This window comes from Hakea prostrata, chromosome 3, assembly GCF_041222555.1.
Source record: "Hakea prostrata isolate BN-2017 chromosome 3, UWA_Hpros_2, whole genome shotgun sequence".
Classification (NCBI taxonomy): domain Eukaryota; kingdom Viridiplantae; phylum Streptophyta; class Magnoliopsida; order Proteales; family Proteaceae; genus Hakea; species Hakea prostrata.
Genome location: NC_142602.1, coordinates 4,255,675 through 4,272,224, shown reverse-complemented (window position 1 = coordinate 4,272,224; position 16,550 = coordinate 4,255,675). Strand labels below are relative to the sequence as shown.

Genomic DNA, 16,550 nt, shown 5'->3' with positions numbered 1-16,550 from the left:
ACTTAGTGTCTTCACAAAGAAATGTCGGTCATTAATAACTCGCAATTCTTCTTCACTAAGAAATGTTGGTTGTGTACAAATCCTTCAGTGGTCAAACTGAGAAGACTGTCTTTACAATAAACATCAAAAGCAGTGCTTGGTAGAAAGCTCCTTTCTGATCGTGAAGTTTCAGCACTCGATCACAATTTTGGTTTAGACTGTCTTAGAAGCTGAATGTGAGTCATACATGATAACATGAGAGACAGGAAGAGACCTTAAACGAAAGTAGTGATAGAATCATCAGTACTCTACACTTTCTATACCAGTATGTAAGTTTTTGGTAGGTTTGTCATTTTCAAATGGTCGCTGAAGGGAGTTCTAAGTCTAGTAATTTGTAATTGATGCATGATGCCCATTCAGATAAACCACTACCACTAGATGAAGGAAGGTAAAGCATTAGAAAACTTTTACATCTGATTTCAAACTTGACCACCCAAGTAAAACCGTCAATCAATGCAAACCAAATCTGGGCAGTTCGTTTAGGGAAGGGAAGTGTGATGGGGAGCTGAGTAGAGATAGTATAGGGAAGGGAGTGTGATGGAAAGCTGAGTAGGAAGATGGTAACAGTACAGTAATAGCATGAAAATGAGGCCTGAAAACCCACATCCTGCTATCTTTGCAGGAGGTAGTTGTATTATTTCCAAATAATCTCTTTCAAATTGATATTGAAAAAACTAAGTAGAAATAATTCATAAGTTACCTGAACCCAGTTATATTAATCAAAATAGAGTAGCACATTGATCCAGGTATTTACTAGAGAGTACAATGACTAAAAACCAAAAGTATAAGATGGAAAACCATGCATGACAAAAACATAAATGTCCTCTCCTCCCATAATGGAGGGAAAGGAGAACTCTTGACTGATAGGTAAAGACCCATAACTGAAGCAATAGAAAGGGGAAAGAATTTAAAGAATAACTTCAACACCTAAACTTCGACCTCATGGTCCCACCACAAGTTAACTGACATAAGCATCTATTGTCTATGCCACAGCAGGCATGTCCTTGAGCCATGGATCCAGAGGCTTACCAATGGAGTACACAATGAAACCAATCTCCCTCAGCTTGTCCGCATTCACAATGTTCCTTCCATCGAACACAAAGGCAGGCTTCTGCATGTTATCATAGATCTTCTGGTAATCAAGTGTCCTGAACTCATCCCATTCTGTCAAGATACAGATCCCATGGGCATCCTTTGTAGCTTCATAAGCATCCCAAGTCACAGAAACTTGCTTCACAGTGGAAGGGCTCATTGGCTGCAGGTGAAGAGGGTGATCCCAATCAAATTTATTCATCGCAAGATCCCTCGAGATCTGGTCTTCAGTCACTTGGGGATCGTAGATGCTCAACCGAGCCTTATCACCCAACAGCCCCTTGCAAACATCAATAGCAGGGGTCTCCCTAGTGTCACCAGTGTCCTTCTTGAATGCGAACCCAAGCACTGCAATCTTCTTACCTGAGACTGTATTAAACATGGAGGCAACCACCCGATTCACGAAACGGGTCTTCTGGTAATCATTCATGCTGATCACTTGCTTCCAATAATTTGCCACCTCAGGAAGGCCATTGCACTCGCAGATGTACACCAGATTGAGGATATCCTTTTGGAAGCAAGAACCACCAAAACCAACACTGGCATTGAGGAACTTGGGTCCAATTCTTGTATCCTTACCAACTGCATGAGACACCTCAGAAACATCAGCTCCAGTTGCCTCACAAAGAGCTGACATTGCATTGACAGATGAAATCCTCTGTGCCAAGAAAGCGTTGGCAGCAAGCTTGGATAGCTCTGCAGACCAGAGGTTGGTGGCTAGGATTCGGTCTTCAGGGACCCAATGGGCATACACATCCTTCAAAGCTTTGATTGCCTTTTGGCCCTCTGGAGTTTCCCTACCACCAATAAGCACCCTGTCGGGTTTCAAGAGGTCTTGAATTGCAGTACCCTCAGCAAGAAATTCTGGGTTCGAAAGAATTTGGAAGTTGATGCCCTTACTGTTATGGTTCAGAATCTTCTCAATTGCCTCCGCTGTTTTCACAGGAACAGTTGATTTCTCAACAACGATTTTGTCAGACTTTGATACATCGGCAATCATGCGAGCTGCACTCTCCCAGTAAGTCAAGTCTGCAGCCTTGCCAGCTCCAAGTCCCCGGGTTTTAGTAGGGGTATTGACTGATACAAAAACAATATCAGCCTCACAGACATGTCTCTCTACATCGGTGCTGAAGAAGAGGTTCTTTCCCCTGCACTGCTTCACCACTTCGTCCAGACCTGGCTCATAGATGGGAAGTGTGTCGCTGTTCCAGGCATTGATGCGAGGTACAGAGATATCCACAACAGCCACTTCAATTGATGGACACTTGAGAGCAATCATGGCCATGGTAGGTCCACCGACGTACCCAGCTCCAATACAACAGATCTTCACCATTTTCCCCTTGATATGGGCAACCTGAAAGATTGAATATTTATAGTTCAGCATAAAGGAAGCATTCCAGAGATCCATATAATAATAGATAGAAAGAAGAAAAACAAAAACAGAGCCGAGATCAATTTACGCTTGAAACTGGTAAATGAATATAAAATACTTCCCAAAAATTTGCCAAGAGAAATGAAACTAATTTCAGAAAAATTATCAAGCAAATTGCCAGAAGCAGGGCAGAGTTGCAAGGACCTATACGCATGTGGAGAGGGCGAAGCCAAAAATAAAAAAGAACGACTTTTTCTAAGAAATCCTGGCAGAAATATTGTAATTCCACTGTGGGCTACAACTTCAAAACCTAAGAGACCACAATATAAATCAATAGATTACTCATGCAGTTTTCAGATCTACAGCGAAATGGATATACGTAATTTGATCTGTGCATTCCAAGAGAATGCCATTTCAACCATAGAATTACAGTAGATGGGAAACTCAAGACACTAATTCGAAACCAAATGAAACCACCCAAGGCAAAAGATGAAAGCCAACAAACTCACCAACAAAGCCAATTCTACACAAAAACAGCACATTAACAAGAAGACGACAGAAAGACAGAAACAACTACCCGTACAAAAATGCAGAACTAAAAGAAGACTGTAATGTTATCGAATTCTTAAGTTCAGATCAGCATACCTACTGAGAAATCTTCCTTTCTGGAAATTCGGAAAAAGGGAACGAGAAAGAGAGATGGAAAGGCTAGATCTCTAAAGAAAAATAACCGTCGAAGATGATGGAAGAGAAAACAGGATGAAACGAAGATCTCCGGAAGAGAGGGCGAGATCTCAGTTTCTTCTACAGGAAAATAATGAGACCAGGTGCACCATTAAATACCCAAAATCCCATCCAAGATCTACCCCACTTGAATCTGTAAAAACCAACAAGCCAAGTCAAATTTAACCGCTGAACTGGAATTTTCAACACGTTTTCAACACAGCTCCTTATATTCTTTTCAGAATTAAATTATTGCATCATATAAGAAGATTCATTTAAAAAAAACGAATTTGGAAAAGAAAAAAATCAAAATCGCACCCAGATTCCAAATGAAAACTACAACCATAGATCGAATATTATAAAAAGAGAAACGACTCAGACAGAAACGTTTCAACTAAACTGTTGAAATTAAAAAGAAAAAAAAATTGACACTAGGGATTTATCAGAAACTTAATCCAGGTCCTAGATTGAATATCAGATCAGAGAATTCTACACTTCAACTCAGTACCCAGTTGTGGGAAAAAGCCCAAAAAAATATCTGTGAAATCCTGGTGAAATGCATGTTAGGATTTTAACGAGACACGAGAATTTTACCCATTCTAGTAAAATGAGTTAAGAACAAAGCTTCAAGAATCAGAAAGAACGCAAATGATCATTGATGGGCTCAGATGGTTTTGAGTAAAGCCAAAGCTACAGATTAAAAAAATTTTAAAAAGTTGACAGTTCGGTCAGCATGTTCATGCCGCATAAAATGCCTAAAATTAATAGAAAAAAGAAGAAGAAAGTAAGATTAATTAGAGAAGAAAAAGTGCAATGAAGCAATCGTGAAGAATAAGACATAAACAACAATAGATTACCTTTCCTCTAGTTTTTCCCCCTTCCTTCTGTGCTTTGCTGGTGTTATTTGTGCAGATTTTTTTTTCACGAAAGTATAAAACCTAGAAAACGAAACCACCAATACCGGTTTGAGAGAACTTTTAAATCGGATTTGAACGTTACAATTGAAAAAATTCTCTAACTTCTAACGGTTTTATGTGGCCGTTACCTTACCGTTTCTTTATGAAAAATCTTTGAAGATTACCAATATTAATCTCTGTTAATTACTTAATAAGATTAAATGAAATTTTCCAAAAAAAAATCCTCTTTCATTTATACATTTTCCACAAAAATGGAAAAAAAATATATGAATTTTTTTGGCATAAAGTAATTTACCTAAAAAAAAAATTTCGAATTATTTATTTATTATTTTTTTCAAAAAGAAGATTTAGAAAAAGGTGCTTTGAATAAGGAGTTAATGGCGGGTATACAAGGTGACTAGAAAGCTTCTTTGTTTGTGGCAGTGGTTGGGTTAGTGGGTTTGGCAAATTCTAATTGGCAGATTTGGAAAAAATATATGATTTGGAACACGTTGATTTATTGTTGAAATCCTGACCGCAACTGTTAGTAAGTTCACAGAGAAAAAATTACATATAAAAACGAAATTTTGTTTGTCTAGCCTGGATCCGAGTCAATTTATATGCTCATAGACTATATCCTTAGGAGTAGTTTTATAACTGTACAGTGAGGTTTAAAGAATATTCGAATTCTTGACCACATACTATAAAGTGTTGGTCTTTATCTACTAAATCAACCCTTGAAGGTTAGAAGTAAAAAAGATCCTTATTGAGTCTTTAGTCATGGATTTTGTACAGTTGAATATGCGTTTATGTAATTAGGGGTTTGGTCGAGGGTAGAGGATAACCTTAACTTTCCCCTTTTGGCAACCCTTTACATGTAGGGAATTCATCTTGTTTAATCTAAACCTCCATCCTAAATGTACGATGGAATGGACATTAGGTAGAACTAACCTCTACCTTTTTTGTGGATTATTTCAATTCGTACATTAGAGCTTTGTCTTTGATCTACATAGTAACATTCCATCGATCTCTTCACTAAGAGATATTGATTTTACCAAACGAATAACCCTACGTTGGCTTCTATTTCCAAATTCCGTAAGCCAATCATCTATCTTCTAATTGTAGAGCCATTGTATCGAAAATATACCAATCTAATAGTTAGCAGGTGATCTTTAAAGGCCTGTTTGGTTACATGAATCTAGAGATTTGAAATCTCTGAATTTATGAATGCGAGATTTATACCCGTTTGATTGTGAAAAACCCTGAATTCATTAAATTTAGAGATTCATCTTTTTACACTAAACATGTGAATTTGTGAATATATGGATATGTCACCTACTATATAGTATATATATGCATAGAGGTGGGGCACCGTTATATGTTAAAATATATATTTGAATATATATATATATATATATATATATAATCAAGCCCTTGCATTCATTTTGATTTAACCCCTCGGTTGAGTCACCTGATCATGGGGCAATCGTTTTTTAATAATAAATGGTGGTGGGCCCTTTTGCCTACCAAACAATGAAATGAAAGGTCAAGATGTTTTGTCCAGTAGTGAGACCTTAGAATTTCAATCAATATAACAAGCAAGACCAAAACTCTATCTCTCTCTTTCTCTCCTTAGCCTTGTTGTCCTCTAATACATGCTACTAGTTTGTTGGATCCCCTTGATTAGTTAGAGAATCAATCAAACCCCTTAAAAAAACCTATAATGAGATGTTCCTACATTACTTAATATTTAGTGTTTGGTAGCTAATCATTTTACTAATTTTGTTTAAGACAACTAACAATCAAAGAGATGAAAAAAAAATTGAAAAATTGTATGGTAGACATGTGTAAAATTAATAATTTTAAACCAAAAGAAAATAATATTTTTTTTGGAAAATTAGTAGCTTTATATTAGTGGGTAAAAAATATTACATATACCATGACTTCTTCATTAAGAAGTGGTGGTCGTTACCAATTGAGTAACTAGAAATTATTATTCTTTTTACATCTGAGGTTCATCTGAGGTTCATCTAGGCCAGCAAACACGCACTTTAACTACATCTTCGGAGAATTTTTTTTATATAATTAATACAAATATGACTTCACCCGGCTTCAAAAAGATTCAAATGGAACTATTTTATATTTACAAGATTTCAACCACCGACTTTAAGAAAATTCAAACTCTTGATCTAACTTCATATTATAAGGTGTTGGGACACACGTGTATAAGTTTTATTGAAACTGAATATTGACACTCAAAGATTTAATTTCTAAATATTAAGGTATTTTAATGAGGTTCAACTTTAGTGCAATGCACAATACTGGGTTGCCAACGGTCAACATCAAATCTCAACCAACAGTCCTTCCTTTTAACCACTTCTAAGACGGACGGTTGGAATCGAAATCTCGGTGATCTTGACCATTGACAGCAGGTGCGTAGATAGATTTATAAAAGTGAATTTATAATAAATATTATTTGACTATTTTATTCAAATGCATTTATCACACAAACTGTGAGACAGCATGTTTCCATGATTTGAAGAGACATGCACATATGCAGAGATGGTCGATGTAACTAATTATATGAAAGATGAGACAATTTCAATTAATTTTTGTACACGTTACTGAACCGGGTGTGGTTCATGTAAGCCTTCTGTTATCCACTAATACCTGCTTGGCTGTAACACGCTCAACATCCAATAACCTAAATTTCAATTAATTCTATTGCCACTGCATAGAATTATAGTGGCAATAGAATTATAGAATGCATGGAAACTAAATGAGATTTCAAATAGAAGTGTGGAAAGTTCTAGAAGGTTTTAGGGTTTAATCCATATGGTTTAATTGTCAAATTTAGGTTCGAACTACTAAGACTAAATCGAACCGGCTCATTAAAGTTTGAACCGAATCAAATTGAGGCTTATGGATAAGGGTTTGGGTTAAGGGTTAAAAACCCCTTTAGTGATTTGTTAGTCCAAATTGAATAGACTAAATAATTACCAAAGTCGAACACTTAAAATCTATCAGGATAGAGGTTTATATTCTTCTCACACTTCTCCACCACATATCAAAAGAAACCCGATGGAATTTCTTGAAGATTTCATCTTTGATCTCTACCTGATCTAAACTTCGTATGCACATTAGCTAAAGCAAAGCAAGCTTCAAGCACTAAAAAGAGAAACTGCTTTTAACCAACTTTGTTTTAAAGTCTTTAATTTAACTTGGAGTGATAAGCTGTTAAAGGTCATTTGATCCATGATTCTCTCAGGATTGTCAATCGCCCAAAGCCATAGTATGAGAATGCACATGAAAAAAAGGGTTATAAAGAGTATACAAGAAGACATGAAAATAGGCTAGTTATGTTGATAGCACTTGATTAATTTCTAATTAAAGCTCATCTTTGACTAGAAAAAACTTGATATGTGAAAGTGGTACACCTTCTCTCTCACTAGGTCACCAAACCAAGCAATGATCTTGAAAAGCTTATTTTGATTCCTGATAGTTCTTGAAGTCAGGTGGTTCAGGTTCTTTTGTTCCTAGGACCTAGCAGGTCAACTTCATCAATTATAATATTCTCAATTTTTTGCCCCTATTTAATTTAATTACACTAATTTTCTCTCACATTCTTGCATTCAAATCTGATTATTGCTCAAATGAATTATTATAAAAGACAAGTGCAAGAGAGGGTTTATCTGGGTAGTTGAACAGTTACTTTCGAAGATCAAGTCAGATTTGAATACAGTACGAAACTTCAAATGTCTGAGTTGAATAACCAATCACGCAATAGAGGAATAAATGAACATTAATAAAATTTGAAGAATTTTTAATAGAGTTAGTCCTATTTAATTCTAATTTAAACTACAATAGCTTTCTCCCACACATAATGAAATTAGTTTTTCATTCAATACTAGCAGTGTGGAAATCCTCTGTGAAAGTTACAGAGTTCTCTTTTAGGAGACAATGAGCCCAGAGAAGGAAAATAATATAAATTAGTTCTCAACAGCCAACCAATGAAGTCCACACTGTTCTAGTTGAAGGGAAATTTTTTTTTTGTCGGCACAACAAGACAGTTGTTAGATTGGACATTGCACTAGTGGTTGTTAGAACTTAGAACCTTTCCCTTCTGGAAATTTTTTTTATATTTATTTTTGGTTGTTAGCGTTTGTTAGAGAAATTTCCTTTTGTATGAATATATTCTTAAGAATTTGATGAGTAGTTGATAAATCATTAGATTTGCATTATTAGAATAATACCCAGATTCTACTGTTAACCATAGAAAATTATATCATCTACCAACTTCAGGAGTTTCTTATAATTTAGAAATATCTATGATATTTGAGCTTTCTTTCATTTTCATATGCTTGTACTGGACTAGTTGGTAACTCATTCTGTTCCTCTTCTAAGAAAATCTTGGTAGCTGGAAGGATTGAAAATGGTTTTAAGGTCATCATTTCTCCATTACTGCTAGAGCAAATCCTTAAAGCTGATGGTAATGGTGGTTCAAGTTCTGGTGAGACAGGCTCAATGGGCATTTTATTAATGCTATTTATTAGCAGTGGTTAGGTAGAGAGCAGACAATGAGCACCATAAAAGCCAGGGAATTAGGTGTCACAACCATGGCCATTGGACTGATTGCAGTGAGTTCTCATCAACTAGACATGGACCAGTTACTTCTCTCGAAAAAGCTTGGATTCTGCGCATTCGACGGTCGAGATCGAAATTTTGACCTAAATTCTGATCCCCCGCCCAAAGTGAATGGCTTGATGGTCTTGCGCATTTATTGCGCAGGACCCAAGCAAGGTGTTCATGATGTATATCTATTAAATTCCTTCTGATGAATGTTGGTAAACATTTATTGCCAACTCAATTTTTCTCTAGAACCCAAGTTTGTAATCCTGTTAAAATTTTTTTTTCCACCCATTAAATTTGTAACTGTAATTTGTAAAATTCCTCAAGTTGCAAGCTCATGATGATGTTATTAATCTATAATTTCACACTAATAATAATTTTTTAGGAGAAAGAACATCACTTAGTCATGCGTTCTCAGTATTGCAACCAGAGACAAGAAACTGTCTAGGGAGCCAGACAGTGAAAAACATAACAAAACAGATACCAGAGAGTGACAGAAGACATCACCAAGAAAATTAGTCTGGTTACTGTTAGGTGCAGAAGCAGTAGGATTGAAGGTACATGGTTCAAAGAATGATCACCTAATTTTTTTAATTCAGAATGAAGGAATTCCCAAGCTGGTGCTCTCTGTTCATGATCCAAGCCGTAATGATTGATACATATAATAGGGTACAGGAGTTCATGTGTCATCACCATCTGATGATAGAGGCAGACAAAGCAGGGGTCATAGTTCTCAATCAAATTCCAGCATAGAAGAACCCAAGCAAAAAAATGGCTTACTCGCATAAAGTTTCTTAGCACTCCCCCATTTTCAACCAGAACCTTATTCTCAACAGGAATTCCAAGAGGAAGCCATAGCCATAGAAGCCTGATACAGTGAACTTTGATGGAAGAACATTTCCAGTTGACCATGGCAACAATTGATATTCACATAATCCCTGAAGGGGTTGAGAGTAGAAACTCATTCAAATATATATTTTCTTTCATTTTGTATGTACAGATACATGTAATATGAGCGTACATGCCTTGGTCAGAATTAAAAAAAAAATGTTGATTCAAGGCAGAGGCATGTGGGACAATTGAAATACAAATTTTGGCAAAAACCACACCTTTAACACGCTGAAAATATGGCAAGACATGATTCTATTGTATGAAACATGCTATCTAGGAGAGCCTCAAAGCCATTTCCTGAAGAAGGGCTCGCTTCTGGGATGCAGTGATTATGTGGCTGGTTTCAGCATTCTCAAGCACGTCTGTGATTATGGCAGCAGCATGACCAAGAGGTTCCTCAGATGCCCTCCTCAGCATAAATGCCTTGATCAGCAACAAGAGAAACATTCAGAAATAAATAAATAAAAACCCATCCTTGTCCAGAATTAAGTTATGAGTTATGCGGAAGACCACAGGGATCAACTAGATCAATCAAAGATCGAACTTCATATAGTACAACGACCATAGAAACCAAACTAAAAAACAGATAAAAAGTAGACACATTGGCAAAATTTCTTAAATTTGAATTTCTATAAGAAAAAATGTACCACATAAGAACACGACAATCATTATTTTGGTATTACATTTCAATTTGAAGTGCCTGTTGTCATCTTATCTTTATATTACTTGCATGTACCCAACAATAAAACAATCATGACATACAAAGTGGGATGGATTGAAAATTTGAGTCTCTTGTTTTCTCTTCCTCCCCTGCAAATCTAAGATTTCATCTCAGATATATCCCCATTCTCTCATTTGGCTCTGCAACACTTCCCTTTCTTCCCATGTGTCAAAAACTTTTGAACAGTTATCTTATTCTTACAAGGGTCAGATCTATAACATGGGAAAAAAGGGGTTTTTTTTTTTTTTTGGGCGGGAGGGCACCGGGGGGGGGGGGGGGGGTGTTGGGGGACATAAGTGCACAAGGATGCAGTATTTAGTAAGGTCTGGGGAGGGTCACCGGTACTCAGCTTTACCCCTGTTTCCAGGCACCAGATTACTGAAATTTAAGATAATATTCACCCACAAAAAACGAAATTGAGCATGAATGAAGAGAGAGAGAGAACCTGGCCATGATGTGAAATGACTAATGTGCATGGCTCTTGAAACCAGGGCTCTCCATCTACTTGAACTGGTAAGGCAGCAAAAAGCTGGATCTTGATTGATTGCCCCTGTGCAAGTCTTCGAGCTCGAGAAAGCCCCACCTACACATATCAAAAGCTTTAACGATGAACGATTGACTCAATATCCAGTACATTAAATCTGCAAGAAAACACTGGGCTCAAGTGCATTTGATGAGATCTGTCAGGGCTCAGCATGAACCTAGCAGTTAGTTCTGAGTGGAACTCAGGCTGACATTATGCTCAACTTTGAACTACACAGGATTGACGATCAGGCTCAACAATATTTCATAAGTTGCTTGACCTAAACAGGCCCAAGTTGCACTTCTACATAGAGTACCCTCTCTGAAAACAAATATAAGATGAAGTAATGGCCACGAAAGAAAAGTGTGTTTAAAGAAACCAACTTGTTATCCACAGCAACCTATTTTATGTTCAACTAATGTCATCATCATCAGAATACCGGTTACATTTCAAAAAATTCACCTTATAACAATGTTTTAATAGGCAATTAAAACATCGACAAAGATCATCATCTTTCGTTCAGAAGTAAAGAATGATATGAATGGATTCACGTTACAGAAAATTCCCCAGCCACCTCAGTGGTAAATTTTCAGCTTGTATGATGCATAGCTCTTGTCGATTATGGACCCTGAAGATGGGACTCAACTAGGAGAGCCACCAAGTGAAATGAGGGTAATCTAAATAAGGATTTTAGATGTGTCAATAGAAAATACAGCATCATCTACAATATATGAAAACAGACTTATGCTTGGCATGTTATTCGTTTCAGTGTAGATACCCAGGTTCAAAACACATTCCATGCAGTGAATTTTGAACATAAATATTCATAAAACGACTCAGGCGCAATGGTGGTGGCTCACATGCTAACTTGAGGTCAAGGTTCAACTCCCACAACCTTGTGCTGCTGTGAAAATGTTTGAACCTTCAACTCACCCAGCTTAGAAAAATCGGGCTCAAGTCATGAGGATTGCCCAAGTTGCAAGGGTGGCTTGGTCAAGTCATGCATTTACAGTCAAAATAAAGAATTAATTACTGGTGCCTGGAAATCAAGTTGACTGAATCTCAGAGTCGGCAAATTATGCACAAGTAAGCCGTCATCTACTGATACATGTCAAAAATTGTTCCTCAAACAAGTAATGATGCAGATCATTGCACAAGGTACATACAACAGTTTGCTTCTCAACATACTGGAATTCAGAAACTCCAGTAGGTTGAACCAAGGTTCCGCTGTTTCAAAGGAAAACTATCTCAGAAAGGAATGCCCCCCCCCCTCCGCCCCGCCCCGCAAATTGTTATGTAGAGGAACATAGTTACAACACATGGTTAATTGGAAGGAATCCAACCCAACAACACTATGGTATTGCAGACCATAGGTGGTGATTCTATAACTGGTCAAGCTATCATCACTATCTTCTCCTTCAAATAAGATCTAAGAAATAATTTCAAAGTTCTTTCCAAATATTTTTATTTTGTTTCAGTAAAATACTTCCCTTTTTTCCATTCTGGTATCACTTATTCTATTATTTTTAAGAATTAACTCCTGTAAAATAATTATCATTCGAACCAGGGTGTCAACAAGCAAAAAAGAAAGGAGTGGTGCTGTTCGTATGTCTGATAATGAATTTGTTAGTTCGGTACTAGGGAACTCCCCGTATGGTGTAGAAGCTCTTCCCCGTGACTCAAAGTGAAGACTCCTTTGGTCTTGGCTGTCCAGCGGATGTGGCCCTTGGTAGTTCCTTGAAGAGCATGTGTCTTGATTGCAGCATTTCAAGAAGCCTATCCAGTGACTCTTCTCCACCTGGTTCTAATATGGTTGAAAATTGTTCCCAATCTGATACCAAGTTGAAAGGGACAAATGTTGAGAGAATGAATCTACAAAAGCAAAAGCAATAATTCAAGGAAAGAGTGCAGCAAAAGAAGAAGAAAAGGAAGCAAGTGCTTCAAAAGCAGCAGTAAGTGAAGTTGAAGTAACAGAAGAAAGAGAAAAAATAATAGAAAAGGGAAAAGAAATTGAAAATGAAAAAGACAAAGCGAGGGGTGATGAGGTCTATACTGAAGACGGTTCGGATAAGGGAGTTTTCTTTCAAGGGGGAACATTGAATTCCCCATGCAACTTTGTAGGAAAACTGTTACTTTTGCTGATCAGGTTTGAAAAGGTAAGCAGGTTGTTGAGGCTGATGATGTTGATACAATGTTGAACAATATGCGCAAGTTAGAAGGTCAAGGTGCACAAGGTGTGCATTATGGGGTGCAGTGTGATCAATTTCAGGGGCTGATGGCTCCCTACCAACGTTTAATGTAACAGGTTCCAACATGCAACAAAAATCTGATGATGGAACCACAGTTTCTCTTCTTGAAGACCCGGCAGTTGGGGCTTTTCTTCACTAAATAAAAGGCAGACCAACCACCGAGTCTATGGACAGAAAATCTACAATATTCAAACAGTGCATATCCATAATGCTCCTAGCAACATCTCTTCTTCAGCTGATTTCACGACTGCTGCTGAACCAGTCCGTGTAGAGCCTACTGTGGGGACCACTGGAGGTGGAATGAGGGAGGAATGTGTACTAGGCAGCCATAAGCGCCTACGCCTGTCCTCCTTATAAGACCAGCCTATTCCACTGGATTCTTTCTGCTTTGCCCTAAAGACCCTCCTCGCTGCTTCTGCTGATCCTAAAGCTCAATTCTAGACCTTTTGGGAAGAAATGAAGTTGCAGGCTGTCAATGTTCTTGGCCATCCACAACCCGGTTGTGACTCAGACTGCTTAGCCTAACAGTGAAGCGCCGCCACCTGCCCCTCAGGTCTTCCCCTATCACAAATATAGTGATTTCTTTGATCTTTGTATTGTTTACTTTATTTCTTTGTGGGCCATTATCTTTCCTGGCATCAAAAGATAAATTCTAGATCTAGGAATCGTTTTTCTGCTTGGTTTTTCTTCATCTAGTGGTTTTTTCCAGCTTAATTTCCTTTACTGTTGTTCTAGTTTTTATTGCTGCCGTAGTACTTTGGTCCTGCTATCAATCTGCTTTCTTCTAGTTTGTTGTTTTCACTCTTAAATGTTGTTGTGATTGCGTGTTTGTTGTCTTGGGTACATATTATTGTTGTTTTGTTTCCTTGTGCGTTACTTTTTCTGCTGTTGACTTGAGTGTGCTTTATTCTTTTGAACTGTTTCTTCCCTGTTGGAGCTGTTTGGGGAGTATTACTTTTCTTGCAATTTATGATGAGGATTTTAACCTGGAATATCAGAGGCTTAAATGGTAATTTCTCTCAGCAATGTCTCAAGAAAGTAATTAAAGCACTCCTGATATTTTCTTTGTTTGTGACACTAAATCCTCTAATCATTCTACTCTAGTTGAGGGCAAGCAATTTTGCAATGGCTATTCCTCGGTTAGGTTTTGCAATAGTACAGGTTCTAAGGGCTTTAAGGGAGGATTGTTGACCTTAGCCTGAACTGGGACTCCTACCTCCCTTCTGAAATCGGAAGAGCATTCCATTGCTCTGCTTCTTTCCGGGACAACCCCTTCGATGATTATTTTTGTTTATGCCCCCAACCCCCCTTCCCACTCTGACAGAAAGTGCTTCTGGGAACATTTGTCTAGCTTCCTAGCTAATTTTAAGTTTTAACCTCCCCTTGATTATCCTTGAATCAAGAAGGTAAATTAGGAGGCCACTTTAAATTCACACCCTCTTTATCTGAGTTTTAATGATCTGGGTGTCGTCCCTCTCTCTATTGGAAATCTCTGCTCCTGGTCAATACTTTACGTGGTCGAATAGGAAAAAAAAAACCCAAACTAGTTAAGGAAAATTTGGATCATATTTTAGCTTCCCCAGACTGGTTGACCTACTTTCCCTCCAGCAAGGTGTCTTAGCTTCCCAATAGTTGTTCTGACCATAACCCTTTGTTACTTGTTACCTCCTCCCACCCTCGTCAAGGGAGGAAGCTCCTCCACTATCAACTTCCCTTTTTCTCTGAAGCTGTGCGTAAAGGCTGGGATGGCAATGTAGGGAACCCTTCAGATAATCCCACTGCCTTCGGGCCTGGAGTAACCAAGTTTGGGAATGTCAATAATCTTTTTGATGCTTTGTCTTTGGAGATTGATGCTTTGGAAATGCAGCCTTCTCCAAACTGGACCTAATTGCGGAAAAAAGCAATACTTATCCCAGGCTCTTGACGCAAAGGAATGGTTCTGGTTCCAAAAGTCCAGATCTAAGTACATCCACGAAGGGGATCGTAACACAAAGTACTACCATCTTGCCACTAAGGTCCACCATCAGTTTAGAAAAATTGAATCCATTGTGGCGGATGGGGTTTCTTTTCCGAAGCCAAAGGAAATAGCCAAAGCCTTTGCACTTCACATGCAGAACCTCTTTACCTCTTCTAACCCTTTGGGCGCTTCTTTCATTGAACCCCTGTTCCCTCCTTTGGGTAATGCTTCTCTCTTTGAGGGTTTATCTAATATTCCCTCTTTGGATGAAAGTAAAAGGAGTGTTATTTTCCTTTGACTCCTACAAGGCCCCTCACTTGGAATTGTTTCCATGCTTTCTTCTTTCAAAAGCATTGGCAGTTGATTCATAGAGACCTTTTTGATTTTGTGACCTTTTTTTTTGGGACTTGTACTTACCCCTGAGAGTCATTCATACCTTGTTATGGTTCATCCCAGAAAAAGATAATGCAACTTTTATGGTTGACTTTTGACCGATTAGTCTGTGTAATGTCATTTATAAAGTTCTTGCTAAGCTTTTAGCTCGTAGACTCTTACCCTTGTTGGAAGAGTTTATCTCACCTCTTCAGGGAGCTATTGTTCCTAAAAGACAAATTACGGAAAATATTTTTATTGCTCATGAAATCTTCCATTTTATGAAGAAAACAAAGAGAAAACAAGGGTTCGTAGCTCTCAAGTTGGATATGTCCAAAGCCTACGATAGAACAGAGTGGAAGGTAATCTATAGCATTTTTTCCTTTTTTAGGTTTCGACCAACATTGGTGTAATCTGGTTTTAAAGTTTATTAGTTCCGTTACCCATTCCATTAAAATTAATGGATGCCCTTTCAAATGGTTCTTAGGTTCACGTGGGTTGCATCAGGGCTGTCCCCTGAGTCCATACCTTTTTCTTATTACGGAAGTCTTATCGAGACTTTTGCAGGAGTATAGACATTTGAACCTGTTTAAGGGCATAAAATTGCCCCCTCTGCTCCTGAAATATCACATCTATTTTTTGCCGATGATATTTTCCTCTTCTGTCAAGCGGAAGTTGAGGATGTTCTCGCAATAAAGGCTGCATTGAAGCTGTTCTCTGATGTAACAGGGCAGGAAATTAATTTTGAAAAAAGTGGTTCCTTTTTCAATCGAAACATGGATGCCTTTGCATCTTGGGTATTTCGGAAATGAAACAAGATGCTTTGTATTTGGGTACCAGTTTGTTTGACAACAATGCTAGGACTAAGAATTAAAAATTTTTTTTATTACAAAAGATATATAAATGTTTTGCTGGTTGGAAAGCTTCTTCCCTTCCCTACGCAAGGCTGAGAGGTTCTCATTATATCTGCTCTGCAACCTTTGTCGATTTTTCATATGCAACGCTTCCACTTCACAAGAAGTTTCTGCAGAAAACTCTATTCTTTTTGCCAAAGATTTTGGCATGGTAATCCCCTTAAAGCTAAGC

General features: G+C 37.8%; 2 protein-coding genes across 5 annotated transcripts in view; both read right to left on the bottom strand.

Annotated features, from left to right (window-relative positions):
• Positions 1-724: 724 nt before the first annotated feature.
• Positions 725-4,154, bottom strand: LOC149020157 (UDP-glucose 6-dehydrogenase 3). 2 transcript variants are annotated; one of them, XM_089148250.1, is made up of 2 exons: positions 4,084-4,154; positions 725-2,485 (listed from the first exon to the last, which is right to left on the bottom strand). In XM_089148250.1, exon 2 carries the CDS (start codon positions 2,462-2,464, stop codon positions 1,022-1,024), a length of 1,443 nt encoding a protein of 480 aa, XP_089004376.1. In that variant the 5' UTR covers positions 2,465-2,485; positions 4,084-4,154; the 3' UTR covers positions 725-1,021. The 2 variants fall into 2 exon arrangements, with proteins under 2 accessions (XP_089004376.1, XP_089004375.1); XM_089148249.1 differs by lacking the exon at positions 4,084-4,154 and adding an exon at positions 3,149-3,327.
• Positions 4,155-9,193: 5,039 nt separating this feature from the next.
• DGK1 (diacylglycerol kinase1) overlaps positions 9,194-16,550 on the bottom strand; it is a 28,673-nt gene continuing 21,316 nt past the window's right edge. For 2 of the 3 annotated variants that reach the window (XM_089148246.1, XM_089148245.1), the window contains exons 7-8: positions 10,809-10,946; positions 9,194-10,065 (exon numbers count right to left, since the gene is read on the bottom strand). In XM_089148246.1, the coding sequence (XP_089004372.1) occupies positions 9,916-10,065; positions 10,809-10,946 (288 nt within the window). In that variant the 3' untranslated portion in view covers positions 9,194-9,915. Of the gene's footprint in view, positions 10,066-10,808; positions 10,947-12,237; positions 12,718-16,550 lie in introns of those variants that run through there. The other variant, XM_089148247.1, reaches the window with a different exon arrangement.